Below are 19,196 nucleotides of genomic sequence, written 5' to 3' on the forward strand. Positions count from 1 at the left end.
ACGCCCCCCCCCCCCCCAGTGCGTTGAGTTCGGCCTGGGTCCGCCGGCGTCAAATTCAATCCTAACCGGCAAAAAGTGGGCTTCTGAAGATGCGGCTGGGCCGATTTTTCGGCGCGGACGACAAAAAATGGCTTTGAAAGCGCTTGTTGGGGGCGCGGCTGGAGATGCTCTAAGGTGCATCTCAACCGCCGCAGCCTCTTCTAGGTGTTGCAGGGCACTGCGAATGCGGCAGCCAGAAAGTGGCACGCTGGTGCCGGCTGCGGCATGTGCGCCCATGGCAGCGCCGCGCCAGCCTGGCATCGACTCCATTGGCGCCAGTAAGTAATTATTTCGCCTGTTTTCTGTTTTCCCCCATCCAAACAAGCTATATAGACTTAATAGAAGAACTAAATAAAACTGGTTTTCCTAAAATCTTCTAAAAAACTGGTTTTGCAAAAGCTTACGTCCAATTCTTAGCATCCAAACAACCACGAAGCATTGCCGAGGGGACACCTGGATATCACTGTTCAATTATGAGATGAATCACGGAACAATAATTCACCCTGAAATATGCAAATGGTGTACTCCAGAACTCTGCTATGCCAATATAAGAACTCAGATGTCTGCACCTCCAACATGCTTGTATTGGTCAAATAGTACCCATGGAGCTAAGACTACAGATATGCAAATGACCTTATACACCATCACAGTGGAAGAAAATATCTGTAAAACTTCAGGAGCGGACTTATCCAAGATATCGGAGACATAAAAGACAAATAAACTGTTAATTGGGCACAACATCATTAGCTTTGCATCTGAGTTATCTATCCTCCACCCCACCCTGCATTTCTGATTCTGAAAGTAACTCGGTAGCAAACTAAGCCCAAGTGGTGCAGGGCTAGTCACTGAGGTCAAATGACACAAATGATTTCTAACTATCTTTTTTATAAGTGACATAATACTCTTACACCAGTCAACATAAAAGAGTGTGACACCTATGTTGGATATATTTTTCCAAGCTCCGCCCTGCAAGATGAAGATTATGATCATGCAATAAGATGAGTTTAAGGATCAGGCTCCAAGCTCATGAAATAAAGGTAAATAAATGCCCAAAAATGCTTATCAGATACCACGGATCAATATTCCAAAACACGACACTAAAGCCATATATTCTTAAATACCAAAACTATATATGTTGATGTATCTTACTAGTGTCAAAACACGTCTTACATTATGGGACAGAGGGAGTACTATGGTATGTCCTAACCCTATTTTTGAGCTCAGCAATGATCAATGGGAATTTCAAAACCAACAATGCAAAACCTTCAGTGAGCGCTGCCTCCTTGAAATTTTCCTCCAATAACAAGAAGTCAATGCAATTGCTCTTCAATTGCGGACAATTATATGTTTCGGCGCAAGCTAAAGTAGTTGAAACTGTATCTATCGATACATTGTCCCATAATTTTTTAGCACAAATAATCTTCAGGCGGTCAAGTGCATAGCGATCAGCTGCAATAAGTAGATTCTGAAACATCTCATTGGAAGAATCACCAAGCTCAATTTCTGCAGGCAATTCATCAGTGTATAGAAATCGAATCATAACTTTGAATGTCTTAGGCGTGATGTCGTGTAGTGTGATGGATGTCCTTGTAGCCTCAGCCATGGAACCGAAGAGCTCTGCTCTAAATACCGGTGAGCGGGCGGCAAGCACCACCCGGTGCGCACCGAATGTCTCACCTTCGACGATGAATGATACATCAGTCCCGTCGTTGCGATCTAGCACGGAGCCGAGATGGATCCCGATATCTGAAGGTGGCACGGGAATAGAGCCGTCATCTAATAAGACCATGACGGTGCACCCAAATGTGACGTGTCCTTCTGTGACGTAATATTTCTCCAAAGTAGCTCCTTGGACGAACTTGCTCCACCCCCAGTTGTCACCGTCATCGTCAGCATCATCACCACTGCAATTTTTATCATCACCGTCGTTGTTGATTGAGAAGTCATGAACACATGACCTTCTTGTGAAAGCTTTACATGGTTCGCCATTCCTGTCCATCAGAAAGGCCTCCACGATGGCTTTGACTCTTGTGGTTTTGCTCATGTGCCTGACGAAGATAGAGAAAAACTCGCCCGTGTCGTCCTTATCGGACCCATGCGGGTAGCAGTCAATCCTCCAACTGTGCCCCGCGGCGGAGAAGACGTCTGAGTGGACGGCCGTGCCCGTAGGAAGCTGTTTGACTTGCTCGTAGTCTACTTTGAGCTAGAGAGCAGCAGAACCCACCATGGAGGTCCGCGTTGGAGTCCATGTCTTAGATCTCTTGCTCACTGAATAATTGTTAAGTAATTTAAATAAGAATTTTTATCATCAAATTGACAATCCAATACGTAGTACACCAATTCTGAAACTAAGAAACAATTTGCCAATCGAGATTAAGAAGAGGGCAAGACAAGCACTCACTCAATGGCTTGCTGACCGCCGAGGTGGCGGCGGCAGTCCTGCTGATGGTGGCGATCACTGACCAGGCGCCGCAGGCAGCTCACCGACCTCCACGTACCAGAACCCGATCCTCCGCGAGTCCCAGCCTCTGTCGTGTGTACGCCTTCTCTCGTGGCCGCCGCCGCTAGTCGCTTCTCTCCCCGCTAGGGTTTTGTCTCTGCTGTGGAGGCCGCCGAGTCGTCGAACATGATCTGGCTGCAAAATATTGACGGTTTTCTAATGCTGATTTTTTTTAGGGGTTTCTAATCCTGGTTCATCGCGGGAGCGAGCTGGGCACCCTGATGGGCTGGGCTAGTAGTATTTGTTTTTGCAGCCCAAACGCATGCGCGTACGGGAAAACCAGTAAACTTCCTGGCGAACACTTTTCCTGTGTTTACGTGTGGCTCTAAAAAAACGCGTTGTCCCCACTAAAAACACGTGTTGGCCTTTATCTTTTTGCGGGGAAAACGTATTAAATTAGGACCCTTTGTATCCAACGAACATCAGGTGAGAAGCACGGCAAATACAAACGATCTGCATGACAATTTATGTTTGTCGAGGATGACCGAACATGACAAATACAATTCAGTTTATCTTTTGCTCATAATTTATCATGCTTGCAAACTAAAGTTGCCATCCTTATCACAATAAAATTGTCATCAAAACATTTGATTTGTCATCCCTCCTAGCGAAAGTTTGCCAATTAGCATTTCTATTAAATTGTCTCAGCCAGCATAGATACACGGTGCAAACAGAACATGGATCGAAGTTCAATTATATATAGCCACGTACATCCAACTATAGAAAAGGGACCGCGCTATAAATCTGCTGTCAGATTTGACGGAAAAGCAAACTGGCGACCATTCACTATGAGAGCATGGCATTTCAAATGTTTACCCTGGCGACATTTTTAGTTGTAACAGGGTGGCAGTTTCTTCATAACAGCATGACATTTTCTAGGAGGACCAAAGTTTTGAGCCTTCACTCCAACAAATGCCATGTTGTTCTAAAAAAAAACTGTCACCCCGTGACCAACTAAAATTTCCATTAAAACATTCGCAAATGCCACCCCCTCTCAGCGAACGGGCGACAGATAAGAGGGTCCAATGTTTTAACATGGTAAATCAAGCTTTCTTATGACAAACTACGTGTGACGAAGCATGGCAAATCCTCACATGTTCAGTCTTTTTTTGTCAGGATTTTCTATGCTTGCTGGAAAAAAATGTCATGCTCGCAACACGTAATTTGCCATCGAGAAATGCTTGATTTATCATGCTCAAAATTTGATGACAGATTTTTAGCATTTTTGAAAGAAAAAAAAGTCACGCACACCTAACTAAACCCAAGTGAATCTACGCATAGATGAAATTGTCATCTACTACGCTATAGCTTTGGATACAAATACAATCAGCACTATCAATTCTACCGTGAGCGTGTCGCATTTTGTCATAACAATCACGTGTGGATACCGAGCAGTGATGACCGGAGAAGGGGAATACTGGTTATTCCGGCCTTTTCAGCAATAATGCAACATGTGTACTTAGTACTCTCACCGTTTTTTTTAATTTGCAAATAAAGTTTGGTCAAAGTCAAACTTTGTAAAGTTTGACTAACTTTATATTGAAAAATATCAACATTCATAATATGAAATCAATATTATCAGATGCATCATGAAATGTATTTTCATAATTTTAGTATTGTAGATATTCATATTTTTTTAATATAAATTTAGTCGTACTTTGTATAGTTTGACTTTCATCAAAATTTTATACACGAAGTAGAAAGACGGAATGGATGAGCAGACGATGCTATGTGCACGACGTGTAGCCGATAAATACTCTGCATCGTCAGATGCATTAAGAACAAAAGTACAGATGGCTGGATGGGACACGTCATCTGTGTGTCATCCAAAAGTATCGGCTGTATAGCAGTGCTCGTAGAAAGAAACGGAGGGAGTATTCCACATAGACATGAACACCTGAATCAAAAAAATTAAATACATGGGCATAAATTGACATCAAAGTGATACTAGGATACTGATTCAGCGCGATCCTTCACGCCACTCGATGAGGGTTCTTCAACCACATAATTATAAACCAGACATGAACACCTGAACCGAAAATTTGAAATACATGGACATGATCCTTCACGCCACTCGATGAACACGGAGTATGTTTCTAGTTCTTAGCCTGCTTCTCCCTTAGCTCAGAAATAATAGATGGGAACTTCTGAACCAGCCCCACGAAACCATCTGTTAGCACGGCCTCCCTGAAGTTCTTCTCCTCCGCGAAGAAAGCAATGCACTTGTTTTTCAGCTCCGAGCAGCTGTACGTTTCAGCACAAGATAAAGTTGCAGCAACGTTGTCCGCAGTCACACTTGTCCCACAGATTTTTGGCGCAAATGAGCTTTAACCTATCCATGGCGTACCTGTCGGCCACGGCAAGCAGACGCTCGTACATCTCAGTAGCCGAGTCGTCGAGCTCGTCATCTCCGGGCAAGGCGTCGGTGTAGACGAACCGAAGAAAAACTTTAAACGTTGCGGGGTCAATATCTTCCAACGGGACGCGCGACATCGTGGACTCCGCCATGGAGCCGAAGAGCCGGCGAGCGGGCAGCGAGCACGGCCCGGTGTGCGGGAAAGTCCTCACCGTCGACCACGAACGAGACATCGCAACCGTCGCCGCAGTCGAGGAGTCGGCCAAGATGGTCCCCCACGTCAGTGGAAGGCACAGCTATGGAATCGCCTTGCACCACTATAACTCCGTATACAATCGTCACCCACCCGTTCACCACGGATTGAGACTCGACATTATACCTGGCCATACCTCGGGCCGGGCCTAGCCAAGCCCGATGCAAAAAACCTAGGCCCGGGCCTGGCCCGGCCCGGCCATCGGGCCTGTTTTCTAGGCCTGAGCCCGGCCCAAACACGTAAAAGCCCGTCGGGCTCCGGGCCGGCCCGGCCCGACCTTTATGAAAGTGCAAAAACGATGGGCCCGGGCCTGGCCCGGCCCGGCCATCGGGCTCAAAATCTAGGCCCGAGCCCGGCCCGGGAGCAGTGTTGGGCCGGGCTTCCCATGGCCAGGTATACTCGACATCGCTTTGCTTAGCAAACCGCTGCCATCCCCAGGACTTGAATCCCTCCGGTGGATAAACCTGCACGCACCGTCATGCCTGGGAAGAAGACGGCGCGTCATCCTTTTTTTTTGATAAGAAGGCAGATCGCAGTCTACCTTATATATTTCAAAACCAGACCAAGGTCTGAGAATTGTCAGGTTACAAAGAAATGCAAGCTAGCTAGCTGCATCAGGAAAGGAGGAGGAAAGAGGTACATCGGGGTGTAGCTAACTTAGGAAGCGGTCGAAAGAAACTCCGCTTTACATTGGAGGAAAGCTCTCAAGGAAATATCATTCGATCGGGCGCACCAAAGGTGTAACATCTCAGCTATAGCTGCCCCAAGAATTTCAGACAGTATGGTCTTGTTGTCAAAAACCCGAGCGTTGTGCACCGTCCATAGTTGAGCAGCACATGCAGCAATCAAAACTGTCCAATGGTTGGCAACTTCCTTCGTTGTGAACACGAAATCCTTCAGGGAAGGTGATGAACTGGTCTGGTGGAGCAGTCCAAGCTTCTGCCATAAGCAATGAGCTGGTGCACATCGCAGTACTATGTGATCAATAGTTTCTTCTGCCGGGCATAAGTCACAGAAGGGATGTTGAATATTGTTCCATTGCTTACGCAGCATTGTTGTTCTGGCGTTCAGACGCCCTCTGTGAGTTAGCCAGAGAAAAACCTTCCATCTATTGGGGATCACTTTATTCCAGATTATGTCCGCTGGCGCCCAATGGACCCCTCTGAAGGTAAGCAAAGCATAGTAATTGCTAGCCATTGCAGGTTTGCCAGTGTAGATGTGGACACGGGAGTCAGAGGAGCTTGCAGAAGGAGCGTGTACGGATGCAAGCAGCTCTCGCAAAGTTTGAAGCTCCGAAGCAGCAGTCCGGGAGAGGTTTGGATGAAGTTGCAACATCCAGCGATCAAGGTACTGCGAGGCCACCGAGCATTGCTTATCCTTGGCAAAAGAGAATAGTGTGGGGAAGAGTTGATTGAGGCGGCCAGCACAACACCACTTGTCTTGCCAAAAAGCCATTAGTTTCCCATCTCCGACATGGCAAAAAGAAGTTTGCTGCACCATCGGGGTATATTTTGCTAGAGCTCTCCAAAAGGGTGTGTCAGTGGCCTTAGGTTTGTCAGGCAAGCTCTTGCGCAAATATCTATGTTGAAACCATTGATAGCATGGGACTGATGAACCTTGTAGGATCCGGTTGGTGAATTTGCAAAGCATCGCATCATTGTGAGCCTCTAGATCCCTGATCCCTAGGCCACCGCTTTGCTTGGTCGAGACAACTTGATCCCAAGCAACCAAGCAGTCAGCTCGCTGTCTGTCCGCCTTCTTCTGTCATAGAAAATTCCTTCGTAGTTTGTCGACCTTTGCTATGCTGCTCTTGTTCCACTTTACACAGGCCATGTAGTAATTTGGAATGGAAGAAAGGACAGCATCAATCATAGTGAGGTGCACACCCGAGGAGAGATGTGTGGCCAGCCAGCCTACCAATCGCCTGTCAATCTTCTGGATCACCGGCATCAGAACTGAGTTAGAGAATTTTTGCATTCAGAGAGGTAGGCAAGGTAATTGCATGGCAACGAACTGATCGGGCATCCCAAAATTCTAGCTGCTTCCATTGCATCCTCTGCACTCATATGAATAGGCATGAAGGTGCTCTTATGATAGTTAATCTGCAACCCAGAAAACCTTGAGAACGCCTGCAAGATGACTTTAATATGTGCAGCTTGTGAAACCGTGCCCTTGAGCAGAATGAGTGTGTCGTCCGTGTATTGCAACACCGGAAAAAAGCTCAGCCCATTAATAGGACACTCCAGAACCCCGTCGTCTGCGGCAGCAACACACATACGTTGTAGTATGTCAGCAACCAAAATGAAGAGATACGGAGATAGTGGGTCGCCCTGTCGAACACCACAGTTGAAGATGATATCATCTTCGAGGCAGCCATTCATCATAACCTTTGCTTTGCCGGAATGAAGAATGGAAGAGACCCAGGAAATCCAACGAGCGCCAAAACCTCTCTGCTGCAGCAGATTCGTGAGACAGGTCCAATTTACGCTATCAAAAGCTTTTCTGAAGTCCAATTTCAGCACTATCATAGGTATCTTCCTTTTCTGTGCACATTGTACCAACTCAGAAGCTAGCGTGAAGTTTTCAACGATGGCTCTTCCTCTGATGAACCCAGATTGCATGCAGTGAATCAGCAAGGATATGAAATGTTGCAACCTCAAAACGAGCACTTTTGTGAGCAGCTTGATGATACTGTGCACAAAAGAAATGGGTCTGTAGTCAGTGATTTCTAGGGGAGACTCCTTCTTGGGAATTAGCGCAATATAGGCCCAGCTGATGCCAGATAGATCAGCCTGCCCATGAAAGAAATCATCAAAGAACATAAGAATGTCGACCTTTATAGCAGAGGCGAATTTCTTGTAGAACTCATTAGTGAAACCGTCCGGTCCGAGACTTCTATTGTTCAGGGAGAGTTTGATGGCGTGGGCTATCTCATCCCAACTGAACGGCTGGTCGAGAGCAGAGAGGTCAACGATATCCACCTGGGTGTAAACAGCGGCCAGGTCAACCGCGAGGGGGTTGTTCTGTCGATTGCTGAACATAATCTGGAAAAACTCCGTGGCAATATTCAGTTTATCAGAATTGCGAAAGTGCTCAACTCCATTGTGTACCAGAACCCTAACACAATTGTTTCTGGCGTGCCAGTTAGCAGCAAGGTGGAAGAAACGCGAGTTCTCGTCCCCAAACTTACACCAATTGAGCTTAGCCCTTCTCTGCCAAAAATCCGCTCGCCATCTTAATAACTTCTCAAGCTTCATGGTTGCATGCAAGCGGAGCACGAACTCCAAGTCTGTAAGCTTGCGCCTCTCCTCTATAGCATTCAGAAACTCCACCAGCAATTTATTGTTATCAGTAAGGAGCTGTAGATTTTCTTTGTTTTTAGCCCACTGCCTGATGCCTGCCCGTAGCCGTCTAAGCTTGAAACTCAGTCTGGAAGCAGCAGAAGAAAACTGACTATGGCCGGCTTGCTAGGAGTTCAACACAAGCCGGTTAAGCTCAGGAATATGCAACCAATGGTTCTCAAAGCGAAAAAGTTTGGCAGTGGGTAGAGCAGTTCCAAAATCAATGGCCTCGAAGATGGCTTTGATGCCTTTGGACTTGCTCATGAGTTCGAGAAAGATCGAGATGTACTCGCCCTGCTTGTTGGCCTTCTTCTTTCCGTGCGGGTAGCATCGAATCCTCCAGCGGTGTCCCCCGGCGTAGGCGACCACGGAGTGGATGATGTCGCCGGGGGAAAGGTCCTTCGTCTCCTCATAGTGAAGTATGAACGGCACGAGAACACCCGAGTCGAACATGTTGGCATGTACTACTCCTTGGATGGCAACTACTAATAGTGATCCAGTGTCTCAGTAGTAGGATCCCAATCCTAATCTATATATGTAGGGAGTGTGAACGAGGCTGGAAGCGCATGCCTTGGCAGGGGCGCGGTGCATGTTAATATAGATGCGAGATACAAGAATTGGTTAGGGTTTGGCTTGGCCTCCAAGTAAGGACCGAATCACAACAACCTGAACCGATATACATCAAATACACGTACGCACACATACGCCTATACGGTTTATACATGCACCGTGTTATACATCATCTAACAGGGAGAAAATGGCAACGCTTGGAGCTCCCGGCGGAAATGTGAAGATTGAACGTTGTGCCTTGAAAATTGTCCAAAGGAGAGGAAGCGACCGGCCTCTCGATTCGATGTTGGAACAGTGCCGGCCCGTTGGAACCCGCGCCCCTTCGCTCTGGATTCTATACGACTGCAATTGCTTCCTTCTCTTTTTTTGCCTGGTAACTACAATTGCTTCATGTGCGCGTCCACACGAGTAACCTAACGGATAGCCTCTGCTCCAATTAAGGGCATGTTTGGTTTTAAATAAGTCATCAACTTATAAGTCGAAAAGTAAAAAAATGACTTATTTTGCTAAACAAATCTAACTTATAAATCACCCCAATTTATAAGTCATAAGTTGTTCCACCCCAATTTAAAACTTACAAGTCATCGCTTTTGTGTGGGTTCCACCACCTTTACATAAAAAAACAAGGTGAGAAGGTGTGGTCAGGTGACTTATAAGTCAGATGATAACCAAACAGATGTGACTTATAAGTCACTGGTTTTAAGTCAACTGACTTATAAGTCAAGTGTTGGAACCAAACAGGCCCTAAGACCAAAACAAAGAGGCGGCACTGACCTCTCGGTTTCATCATAATTAGTATCATTCGCGTAGTTCTAGGTCATCGATTTGAGAAATTAAATATGTGTTATATGTCATGAAAAGTATATCACTAGATTTCTATACGGATGTAGTTTCTAAATATATATTTTTTATCGCATATAGTGCATATTTAGATAGTTAAATTGTCGACCTAGAACTACGCAAATGACTTATACACCGGGACGGGGGTAGTAGGTGCAATTGAAAAGATCGATCCAAATTCTACAATTGCTTTTTAACTTTGAGCAGTGTTAGACATCTCTCACGCGACCCATGGAAAGAAAACTCCCCTCTCCCTGACCGTCCGATCCCACTTAAAAGCATGACGCACGCACCGACGCCATAGAGAACTCCCGTTTTGAGCTCCATTGTATGGTTACCCATGGCGGTGAGTTCCCACGCCTATCTGGAGGCATGATACCGACTGGAGTTGGTGATGTAGATAGATTTTTCCTAAACATATCTACAACTTCTATAATGCTCATGTCATATTCTTATAGAAACTTGCATGTTTATATCTTTTTGGAATAACGTATGTGCTACAAAAGTCATCAGCCATCATTTTTTTCTTTGTGTTTGTACTTCCTAAAACTTTAAGCATATACTAATTGTAGTGACAAAAAACTCAAACGGTCACCGATTTTACCTTGTAATAAGTGTACTTTTCACGCTCCCTCCTCGTAGGGTTGATACTTTGGTTGTCTGAGTATGATCACCATTAAGTGCTACACAAGCCTCGCTAATACTATGAAAGATAATCTTCCAATCCTAGGAGTTTTACATGGCCTAAACTTGGGAAAATCATGAAAAAGGTAAAAAAATTAGTTGTTGAAAGAGAGTGTGGGTGGTAAGAACATCCCAAATTTTAAAGATTTTAGCATGGGTGAAGACCACTTTTTGCCGTTTTAGCTCGAATAACCTCTTTCCGAAAAGGTGATGGTCTTTGCATCAATGTTAGTTACCTCCTATTGTGGTCTGATAATGGTCTTCTAAATTACCCACTTGAAAACAACTAGAGAAAAACAAGTATTTTCATGTTTTATTTTTTTGCATTATCTATTTTTCTCTGAGCACAAAATTCAGCACACAAGTGAAGAAGAGTTTGCCTCACATAAGTTGATTTTCCAACAAGCACCAAGCTCAAGCCAAGAAACTAAGTCTTGGAGACCACTTTCCGCTTTGCACCACTCCCTCTATGTTCTTGACGAGATCGTGTCCCCACCTTGGTTTGTAGAACCGGTTTCACAGGATTAAGGGATGCAATTGTGATGGTGGTGCCTACGTGTAGCAAACAACACTAGGTGGTCGTGTCTAGGTCTGGCTCTATAAGTTTCGACTCGCTTGGCCCTGTCCTTAGGGGTTCTTCCATCATTTTGTGTTGATTTTCTCCAGATTTACCACTGTGAAGTTCTGAGTATTCCTATGAGTGGCCATGCTAGAAAGCACCTTGGCAATAGTGAACTTGACTTGTCTCCAGGGCGGTTTGTGATACCTTCTTGAGGTAAGGGGGCACATCTCCTTCCTTCTTACTTGGCCTTTACCTAGTGGCTTACGCCAAGCTCTATGCCCTCTCAGAGAAGGGTAGCCCCTAGCACGCCTCCCCATTTATTGGAGGACATCTGCGTCTACATCCTGGCGTCGGATTAGGGTACATACGTGAATTTTAAGAAGCCCTTTGGATTGTAGTGTTGACTTCAACATATTTCTATCCACTCTATTCCATAGGAATCTCAACATGAGTTCGAACCTCATTTTCTTTTTTCTTTGCGAAGTCCGATGCATTTGCGCTCTATATCTACACTATCCAAAGTCGTATCTTATAAAAATTTTGTGTTTCAAAATCCAATAGGAAGTCGCGTACGTGGCATCTCAATCTCAGGCCTCCTTTGGTTCATAGGGTAGGAAAATCATAGGAATAGTAAAGTCATAGGAAATAAGATGACATGTATCTCAATTCTATGAGTAGGAATAGGGAGATGTCCTTTGATTCACATCATAGGATTTTTTTTTCATTGAGTCTAGGCTAATGTCTATTTTCCTATGAAATGTGGAGGATAGGAAGAATTCCTCCATAGAAATAGGATTATATTCCTACAAACCAAAGGGATCTAAAGAAAAAAATCCTATAGAAATCCTATCCTATGAAATTCCTACAAGATTCCTCTAAATCAAAGGAGGCCTCATGTTTTCATATTCCTACGTTTAAATTTCATGTAATCCAAAGAAGCACTAAATGATTTCAATCCATGGGAATTTTTTATGTGGACACCCTTTGGATCATACTCTCTTTGTTCCCCTATCTAGTGTGTATTATTATTTGGGGAATATTCTATAATGTAGTGCGCAGGTGGAGCGCGACGCAATTCTAGACGAAACGAACCATCGCTTGGCTGGAAGTGTGTGGTTGGCAAGTGTGCATCGCGGAGCACATGGCATGGACTGACTAATTGGAGGGTTATTATCGTCCAAGGTACACATGCCAGCACACTCCTTGAGATTGCGGCCAAAGAAAAACTTTCGTGGAATCCATTCATGTGCTCCTTATTTCACAGAAATCTAAACATGAAGTTAAACCTCATTTTATTTTATTTTCTCTAAGAAGTCCAATGCACTTTTACTCTATCTCTCTCAACCATCTCTCTTCATTGCTCTAAACTTCATGTATATGCTTCAGGTTTACCATCCAAAGACACCAATTGCAGAAATCATGTGTTTGTAATTCTGTAGGATTTCATGTTATGTGATATATAAACCCTTCGTTTTTTCTTATTATAGTATTACCTTAGTTGTTTTTCGGCGCCCTGTCATCTAGTTTTATCCAGAATGTTCACACTCGGAGTCTACCCATGCGACTCGAAGGGCATGTACAATAGTTGCTTGTAGACACCATTCTCTTGGACACCAAAGTACTTGTTGCTCTTCGCTCATGTCGTTGCCGACCACTACTGCGGTGGTGGCTGCCCACACGGAGGCGCGTATTCGGCAACTAGGAAGTGGCAAGGCAAAAGGGTCTATGAGATGATGATCTGACAATTTGAGTTGCCTGGATGTTCATGCCCGAGGGGGTCCCACTTCTCTTCATGCGTGCGAAGGCGCAATTCGGCGAACAACGTGATCAGCTACGTGTGGCGTGGAGGACACTCGGGGATGGCGTGTCCCCGAGTAGAACCCTAGCACATGTGGTTCGTGTCTCGTCGGTCTGGTGATATGCGCGAAGATGTGACGGAGGCACGTTCTCGCACAATTTGACGTCAGTGTGGTTTACTCAAACAGAAGGATCTAATTACACGCATCGGGCGTTGGCTTGGTCACGTTGGTTGTGCGAGGCGACGCATCCGGTGGTGTCGGCTGCTAGGCAATGTTGGTGTGCATGACAACCATCTGCAAGATAGTGGTGCGGCAGTGGTCGAAAGCAACACGATGGCATCCCTTTCGACGACTTCTCCTTTGGCTGACTAGTTCTGTGTGAGCAGGATTATAGAGTGGTGGATAGTGACTGGCGGTAATCATTGCCGTTGTATTCTCTCCGACCTTCTGGCTTGATTAGGTAGCGTTGACGTCCATGCGGCGTTACCTTGTTGAAGGTATTGGTTCTAACATCTGTCTTGGTTCAGTAACCCTTGGTTTGACTTTTGGTTTGACCAGCCAACATTAGCACGCGAGTGGCGGTTCCTTCTTGAAGGTGTTATCTGGAGTGTTGCACCATTTGTCTGCTAATATATCGTCGTAGGATTGGTGGTAAGATTTAGGTATGTTGTTGCGAGGCTTGTCCTATGTAGATGTCGTCATGTTTTTCACTTTTTTCCTTTCTAAGATGACTTGTTCGCTCTACTAATAATGAATAATATATGGTTGGGTGCATCACTCAAAGTAGAGACTGAGAGTATTTCCTCATTTTTTTTAAATATTGTACAATAGTTGGTAGGACAACCTTATCTTAAGTCTGCCACCTAAGGGCTCATTCGGTTTGGAGAAAATCAAAACATAGGAATTATGAGTAGTATAGAAATTTGATAGGATGACACTTGCCATCCTAAGAAATTGACTTGCCTCGTTCCTACGCGTAAAATGAGCTTTGAGTGTACGTTCTCCAAAAACACAGGAAATGAGTAGTATTCCTACGAAATTCCTGTATACATTTCCTACAAACCGAATGCATATATAGAAAATTTTTCTCCGGAATCCTTATTCCTATGTTCTCCTACGAAAATCCTCCAAACCGAATGAGGCCTAACTTAGAGAGGCAATTCAAATATGACGTACAATAGTTATCTCTTAGTCCTTTTTTTAACTGGGTTATCTCTTAGCCTTAATAATAAGATGCCTAAATATATGGTGAGAAATATTGTTACTAATAGGTTATCTCTTAATTAATAACAGGCAAACTTTTTTTTCTAGTTCTTCTTTCCTTCACCTCGGTATTTTATCCCATATGACACTCCTAAACATCTTTATACACGCTATCATAAGCAGTTAGCCCAGATGGGTGAACCTTTTAGGGCCACTTTGATTCGTAGGATTTTGAAAATATAGGAATAGAAAAAGTGTAGGGTTGAAGTGGCATGCCCACTTGAATCCTATAGGATTAGCAATGAGCGTTTGATACCATAGAAAAAACAAAGAAATTGTAAAAAGAAGTTAGAGTGGATGTTAGATTTCCTATAAAATGTAGTACAAAAGATTCCATACAAAAAATTCTTATGAAATACAATCCTATAAATCAAAGGACCAACATAGGGGAAAAAATCATAAGAATTTCAATCCTCTAGAGTCAAAGAAGCCCTTAATTATGGACCCCGACAAGTCCTGAATGTTCGGATTTGGTCCATGACAAATCAAACACTTTTTATGGCAACTTTAGTTGAGTGAGGATGACAAATTTAGTTGGTGAACATGATAATTTTGTCCTCAGTTTGGTTTTCACCAGAAAATTGTCATGCTTGCCAATTAAACTTGCCATAAAAAATGTTCGATTTTTCATGGGTAAAATCTGAACATTCAGGATTCATCATTTCCGTTAATTATTCAATTTTATAAGTGGGTAAAGGCATTCGTTTGAACAATTATTCAATTTTGTAAGTAGGTAAAGGCATTCGTTTGAACAACCAGACTTGGAACTTTAAGAGCACTTTAAATTGATGGTTTGTAATTCACGTGGTTATGAAGGATTTTGGGTATAGTTTTTCTTGTGGCAGCCCAGGGCGCGGTGGTACTTGTGATATTTCTACAGAAAAATTGTTTCTTTTATATGTAAAACATTAGAAAGAATTTTATTCATTGTTATATGTGGCATATGAATTTTCCCTATAAACAATGCAAAGTTTGACCAAATTTATTGAAAAAACTATCAACTAAAATTATACTTGATTATACTTTTGGTCAATGTAATGAGATTACCTGATTATACTTTTGATGTGATGCGATGCTCCGAGTTGTCTTAACATCGTGTAAAGAAAATTGAGAGCCCTCAGGCTAAACAAACTTCCATTTTGAAATCTACTCCCTCCGTCCGGAAATACTTGTCGGATAAATAGATAAAAATGGATGTATTTAGAACTAAAATACATCTAGATACATCCATTCCTTCGACAAGTATTTTCGGTCGGACGGAGTAGATAGAATGGTTAACGGCAAAGCAGCAACAACGAACAGACAGAATAACCAACTGTTTTGAAATCATCGATGCCCCATTCGGAACATGGCAGTTTCCTCTGAAACTTGTGAAATGTTCATGTGAAACCACCAATCATGTGAGTCAACGTCAGTCAAGAGCTAGCAGTGCAAATCGTTACACATCTACATAGTCAGCACACCCATGGTAGCCCTTCTTTCATCAGGTAGTCGCGAATTCAGACAGCAATTCTGCAGAGATAAACACTACTCTGAAGGAGGAGGCAAATCTAAGCCCTGACGTGCTCTCGGATGAATTGCTCGACTGCTGAAACATTGCCGGTGAGACCAGCGCCTTCAGCAACTGTCACCTTGTTCTGGCATTGACTGAAGTTGAATGCCTCTCCAGGGACACCAAGCTCGACTTCATCAGTGATGTCAGCAGACGATATGGCATTCCTCGATTCCCGAAGCTTGTTCCTGCAAAACGAAAATAATCATCGTTGGGGCTTGTAGAATTTTAGAATCGCTTTAACCAAGCCTGTCCAAGTGGTTGGGGCATCCTCCCTTATTAGATGATTTAAGTTTATGAGTTTATGGAATCGCCTCAGTTATTTCAAGATCAGTTCGTTAAGAACAGAACGTACATATGTAAGCGTTTCTTTCTAGCATAATTGGAAAAAAAAATAGGATACATCAAGATGCAGTAAATAAAGGCAAAATCACGAGCTCACATAATTTACTGTAGATTCCAGCCCAAGTTAATGCATTATTATTCTAAGTTTCTAACTATGCAAATATGTTATGTGAAAAATGGAACATACACTTCTTTTTCCAGCTGCTTCTTGATGAACTCCTTCGAGTGAGCGGTAACTTTGTCTGTTTTATTACAGAATATAAGAACAGGAACCCTTTTCTTCACCACAGTAGCCTTCGTCAAAATGTCATATAAGTACCTGTTATATGAGATAACCGTAAGAATATTATCAAGTTACTAACTGCACCAGATCATACTATTTTTACATGTTTGAACATGAACTAAGCTCATAAATTTTGATCCATCATGTGATGGGGTCAACAGGAGTAGAAACCATAAATTTTCCTGAGAACGGATATAAAGTCAGCAAAATTACTCTGCAGCAGCTTGCATGCTAGACAAGAAATCCTGAGCATCAACAACAAAAACAACTCCAGCTGCCCGAGGCAGGAATTCATCCAGCTTGGGTTTCAGCCTTGCATGACCAGGAACATCAACAACATGGACAGGTTTTACTTTGCCTTTCTGCAGAGTGAACAAAAGCAAAGTCAAGTAACTAATATTGCAGTCAGAAAATGAATATTTCTGTATAAAGAATGGTAGCCTTTGATTTATATTTATATCAAGATGTATCAAAAGATTCATCTCCAAGAAAACAGCCTAACCCTTTCAAGCTCTGAATGTAGCACAAACGTATCATTGTTAGGATCCATCGATGTCACAGTTCCTTGATGAGATGATCCATCGCGAAGCTAACAGGAAGAAAAAGGCCAAATTAGCACCCAAAAAAAAGATGGTATAGAACACCGTTAAATTGCTTCAAGGGATAAGTAAAAAACAAATTGAGAAAAGTAAATAAAATAAAATGTCTCGGTTAATCAAAATATTTCCATGCAGGCATACAATAAAAAAAGATTTCAGACAGTAAAAATCAAGGCAACTAAGCAAGAGAAACAACAGGCAAGTCATAAGACAATGGCAATCAGAGTAGACGTTAAGCTAAGATAGTCATTTTCTAGTCTGCATGAAATGAAGCATAAACGAGGGCAGATTGCAAACAAATATCATAGCCTAACCCCTAACTAAAACTTGGCAATGAAGGGAGACAGAAAACTGGCAATCAAATTTGCAAACCTAGATATGCAAGGTCGTTACTCTGGCCACATTCTATGGTTTTGAGTCAATCCACTAGAATGTGAGTAACTGAAATACCCAAGGGGGAGAGGGGCTTGCCATAGTAGATAATTACCTGGTAGAAAAGAATAGTTTTACCACTTCCACTTAGCCCAGATAGCACAATGGTGTTTGATTTCGATGATTTCAGACAAGAAGCTGTTAAGAAAATCAGATATACACTGGTCATCAATTGCTGCACATGTAACAACAGTGAAATTATAATCACAAAAGCAGAAATATTACTAAGTACCTCCACAATACAACAATGTATTTCAAATCTTGAGATGCACCATGATATAAACTAAGGTAATAAGTTCAAATGTTGCACTCTGATAATATATTATCTCTTAGATTAACACCACATATTATCATGTTATTATCACTCTGCCAGAAGCATGGATGTTTAAGAACTCATAATTTCCAACATCTTGCAGTATTAAGATTTTACAGCATGCACTTGTGCAAATATTAAATACAGATAAAATCAACTGAACTTCACCACTAACTTGCTATACCTTATAGCCCACTGCAAAGTATAAAGTGTAAATCAGCTGACCATTTCAATGTCTCTTCTTCCGTTCTCAGTTAACAGTACAAAAAAGAAGCAAGGTTGTGTACAGATCCAGCATCACAGCATGTACAGACAGGATACTACATCCATACTGTAGATTATGTTTTTATCCAGTAATTAAACAGGAAACTGCAAACTGCTGCCCCATTCGAGCTAAATTACACAAACTATACACCAGCTCTCAGTTTGATCCAAGGCATGGATTCAATTACGACTTAATCATATTTGAACGCAGTGAGATTACACTACAGCTAACGACACAGCTGCTCATCCACAGCTAGTTTGCATCAGTCAAAAACAAGAGCTACACATGAAGCGCGCAAATTCAAACAAGCGCGCAAAGCGGACCTGCTCCCAGGACAGCTCTTAAGTTGCCAAATTACCACATCTATCTGCCTAGTTTTTCAGGGACCGCATTCTGCACATGCTATTTGACTACTGCGCGAACAGTCGGTAGCGAGGACACACTTCGAGAGGAAGCTTAGGCTCGCGAAATCACCTGCGAGGAGCACCAGAATTGTGACGGCAATCACGGCGACGGCGACGTAAATCTGCTCCGGGGGCTGCTGGCGGATCCAGCGCTCGGCCTGGCCCGCCCACGCCTCGGCCTGGCGAACCCACTCATCCATCGCCGTGAGCGCCGCGCGGTGGGCCAGGGGAGCGAGCGGCGGTGGCGCCGGGGGCTCTAGCCTCTCGGAGCGGCGGGACGCGGAGAATCCCGGGAGGACAGTGGGACAGCGGAGGAGATGGAGGAGGCGAAGAGGGGGGGACTCGTCTGGAAGCAGATCACGATGCGATGCGTGGTCACGAAGGACGACGCACGGGATTCTTGTTGGGTCGTCACGTGGAGGACGGCTCGGAAAAAGCAGGCCCAATGGGAGAAGTCGCCCGGCCCATAATTGATAGGCCTGGTTTTTGGTAAACCCAGGATCCGATCACCTGATTTTTTTTCCTAAAAAAACCTGGTTTTTTTACATGCATGATCGATTTGATGCCAAATTTGTCCTCACCGTATCTGCCACAATTTTATCATGCCAAAATTTGACCCCCAGACATCATTTCAAATAATTTTGCTCCAGGCATTGGCAAAAAAAGATTGAGAAAATCAACGATCCCTGCGAAAAAAGAAATCAACAATGAGAGGGAATCTGGCCCCAAAATGCCTTCCAGGTTCACTTTGATTGCAAAACTTGCTAAGGAATTTGGATTGACGTTGGGGCCAAAA

General features: G+C 43.6%; 1 protein-coding gene and 2 pseudogenes across 1 annotated transcript; all 3 read right to left on the minus strand.

Annotated features, from left to right (window-relative positions):
- Nucleotides 1-1,210: 1,210 nt before the first annotated feature.
- LOC125518727 lies at nucleotides 1,211-2,275 on the minus strand (annotated as a pseudogene).
- A 2,360-nt stretch (nucleotides 2,276-4,635) lies between these two features.
- On the minus strand, nucleotides 4,636-8,942 carry LOC125521086 (annotated as a pseudogene).
- Nucleotides 8,943-15,508: 6,566 nt separating this feature from the next.
- LOC125522333 (signal recognition particle receptor subunit beta-like) lies at nucleotides 15,509-18,780 on the minus strand. Its single transcript, XM_048687394.1, has 6 exons — nucleotides 18,471-18,780; nucleotides 17,474-17,556; nucleotides 16,890-16,976; nucleotides 16,601-16,749; nucleotides 16,292-16,423; nucleotides 15,509-15,947 (listed from the first exon to the last, which is right to left on the minus strand). The coding sequence occupies exons 1-6, from the start codon at nucleotides 18,598-18,600 to the stop codon at nucleotides 15,758-15,760; spliced, it is 771 nt and encodes a 256-aa protein (XP_048543351.1). The 5' UTR covers nucleotides 18,601-18,780; the 3' UTR covers nucleotides 15,509-15,757.
- Nucleotides 18,781-19,196: the final 416 nt, after the last annotated feature.

Source organism: Triticum urartu, chromosome 7 (genome assembly GCF_003073215.2).
Source record: "Triticum urartu cultivar G1812 chromosome 7, Tu2.1, whole genome shotgun sequence".
Taxonomy (NCBI): domain Eukaryota; kingdom Viridiplantae; phylum Streptophyta; class Magnoliopsida; order Poales; family Poaceae; genus Triticum; species Triticum urartu.

Excerpts from the sequence above, each read along its gene's own strand:
- LOC125522333 (XM_048687394.1), bottom strand. The coding sequence starts at position 18,600 with ATGGATGAGTGGGTTCGCCAGGCCGAGGCGTGGGCGGGCCAGGCCGAG. Across the intron at positions 16,977-17,473 it reads AAACTATTCTTTTCTACCAG|CTTCGCGATGGATCATCTCA; the intron begins GTAATTATCTAC and ends TCTTCCTGTTAG. Across the intron at positions 16,424-16,600 it reads AGCATGCAAGCTGCTGCAGA|GTACTTATATGACATTTTGA; the intron begins GTAATTTTGCTG and ends CTCATATAACAG.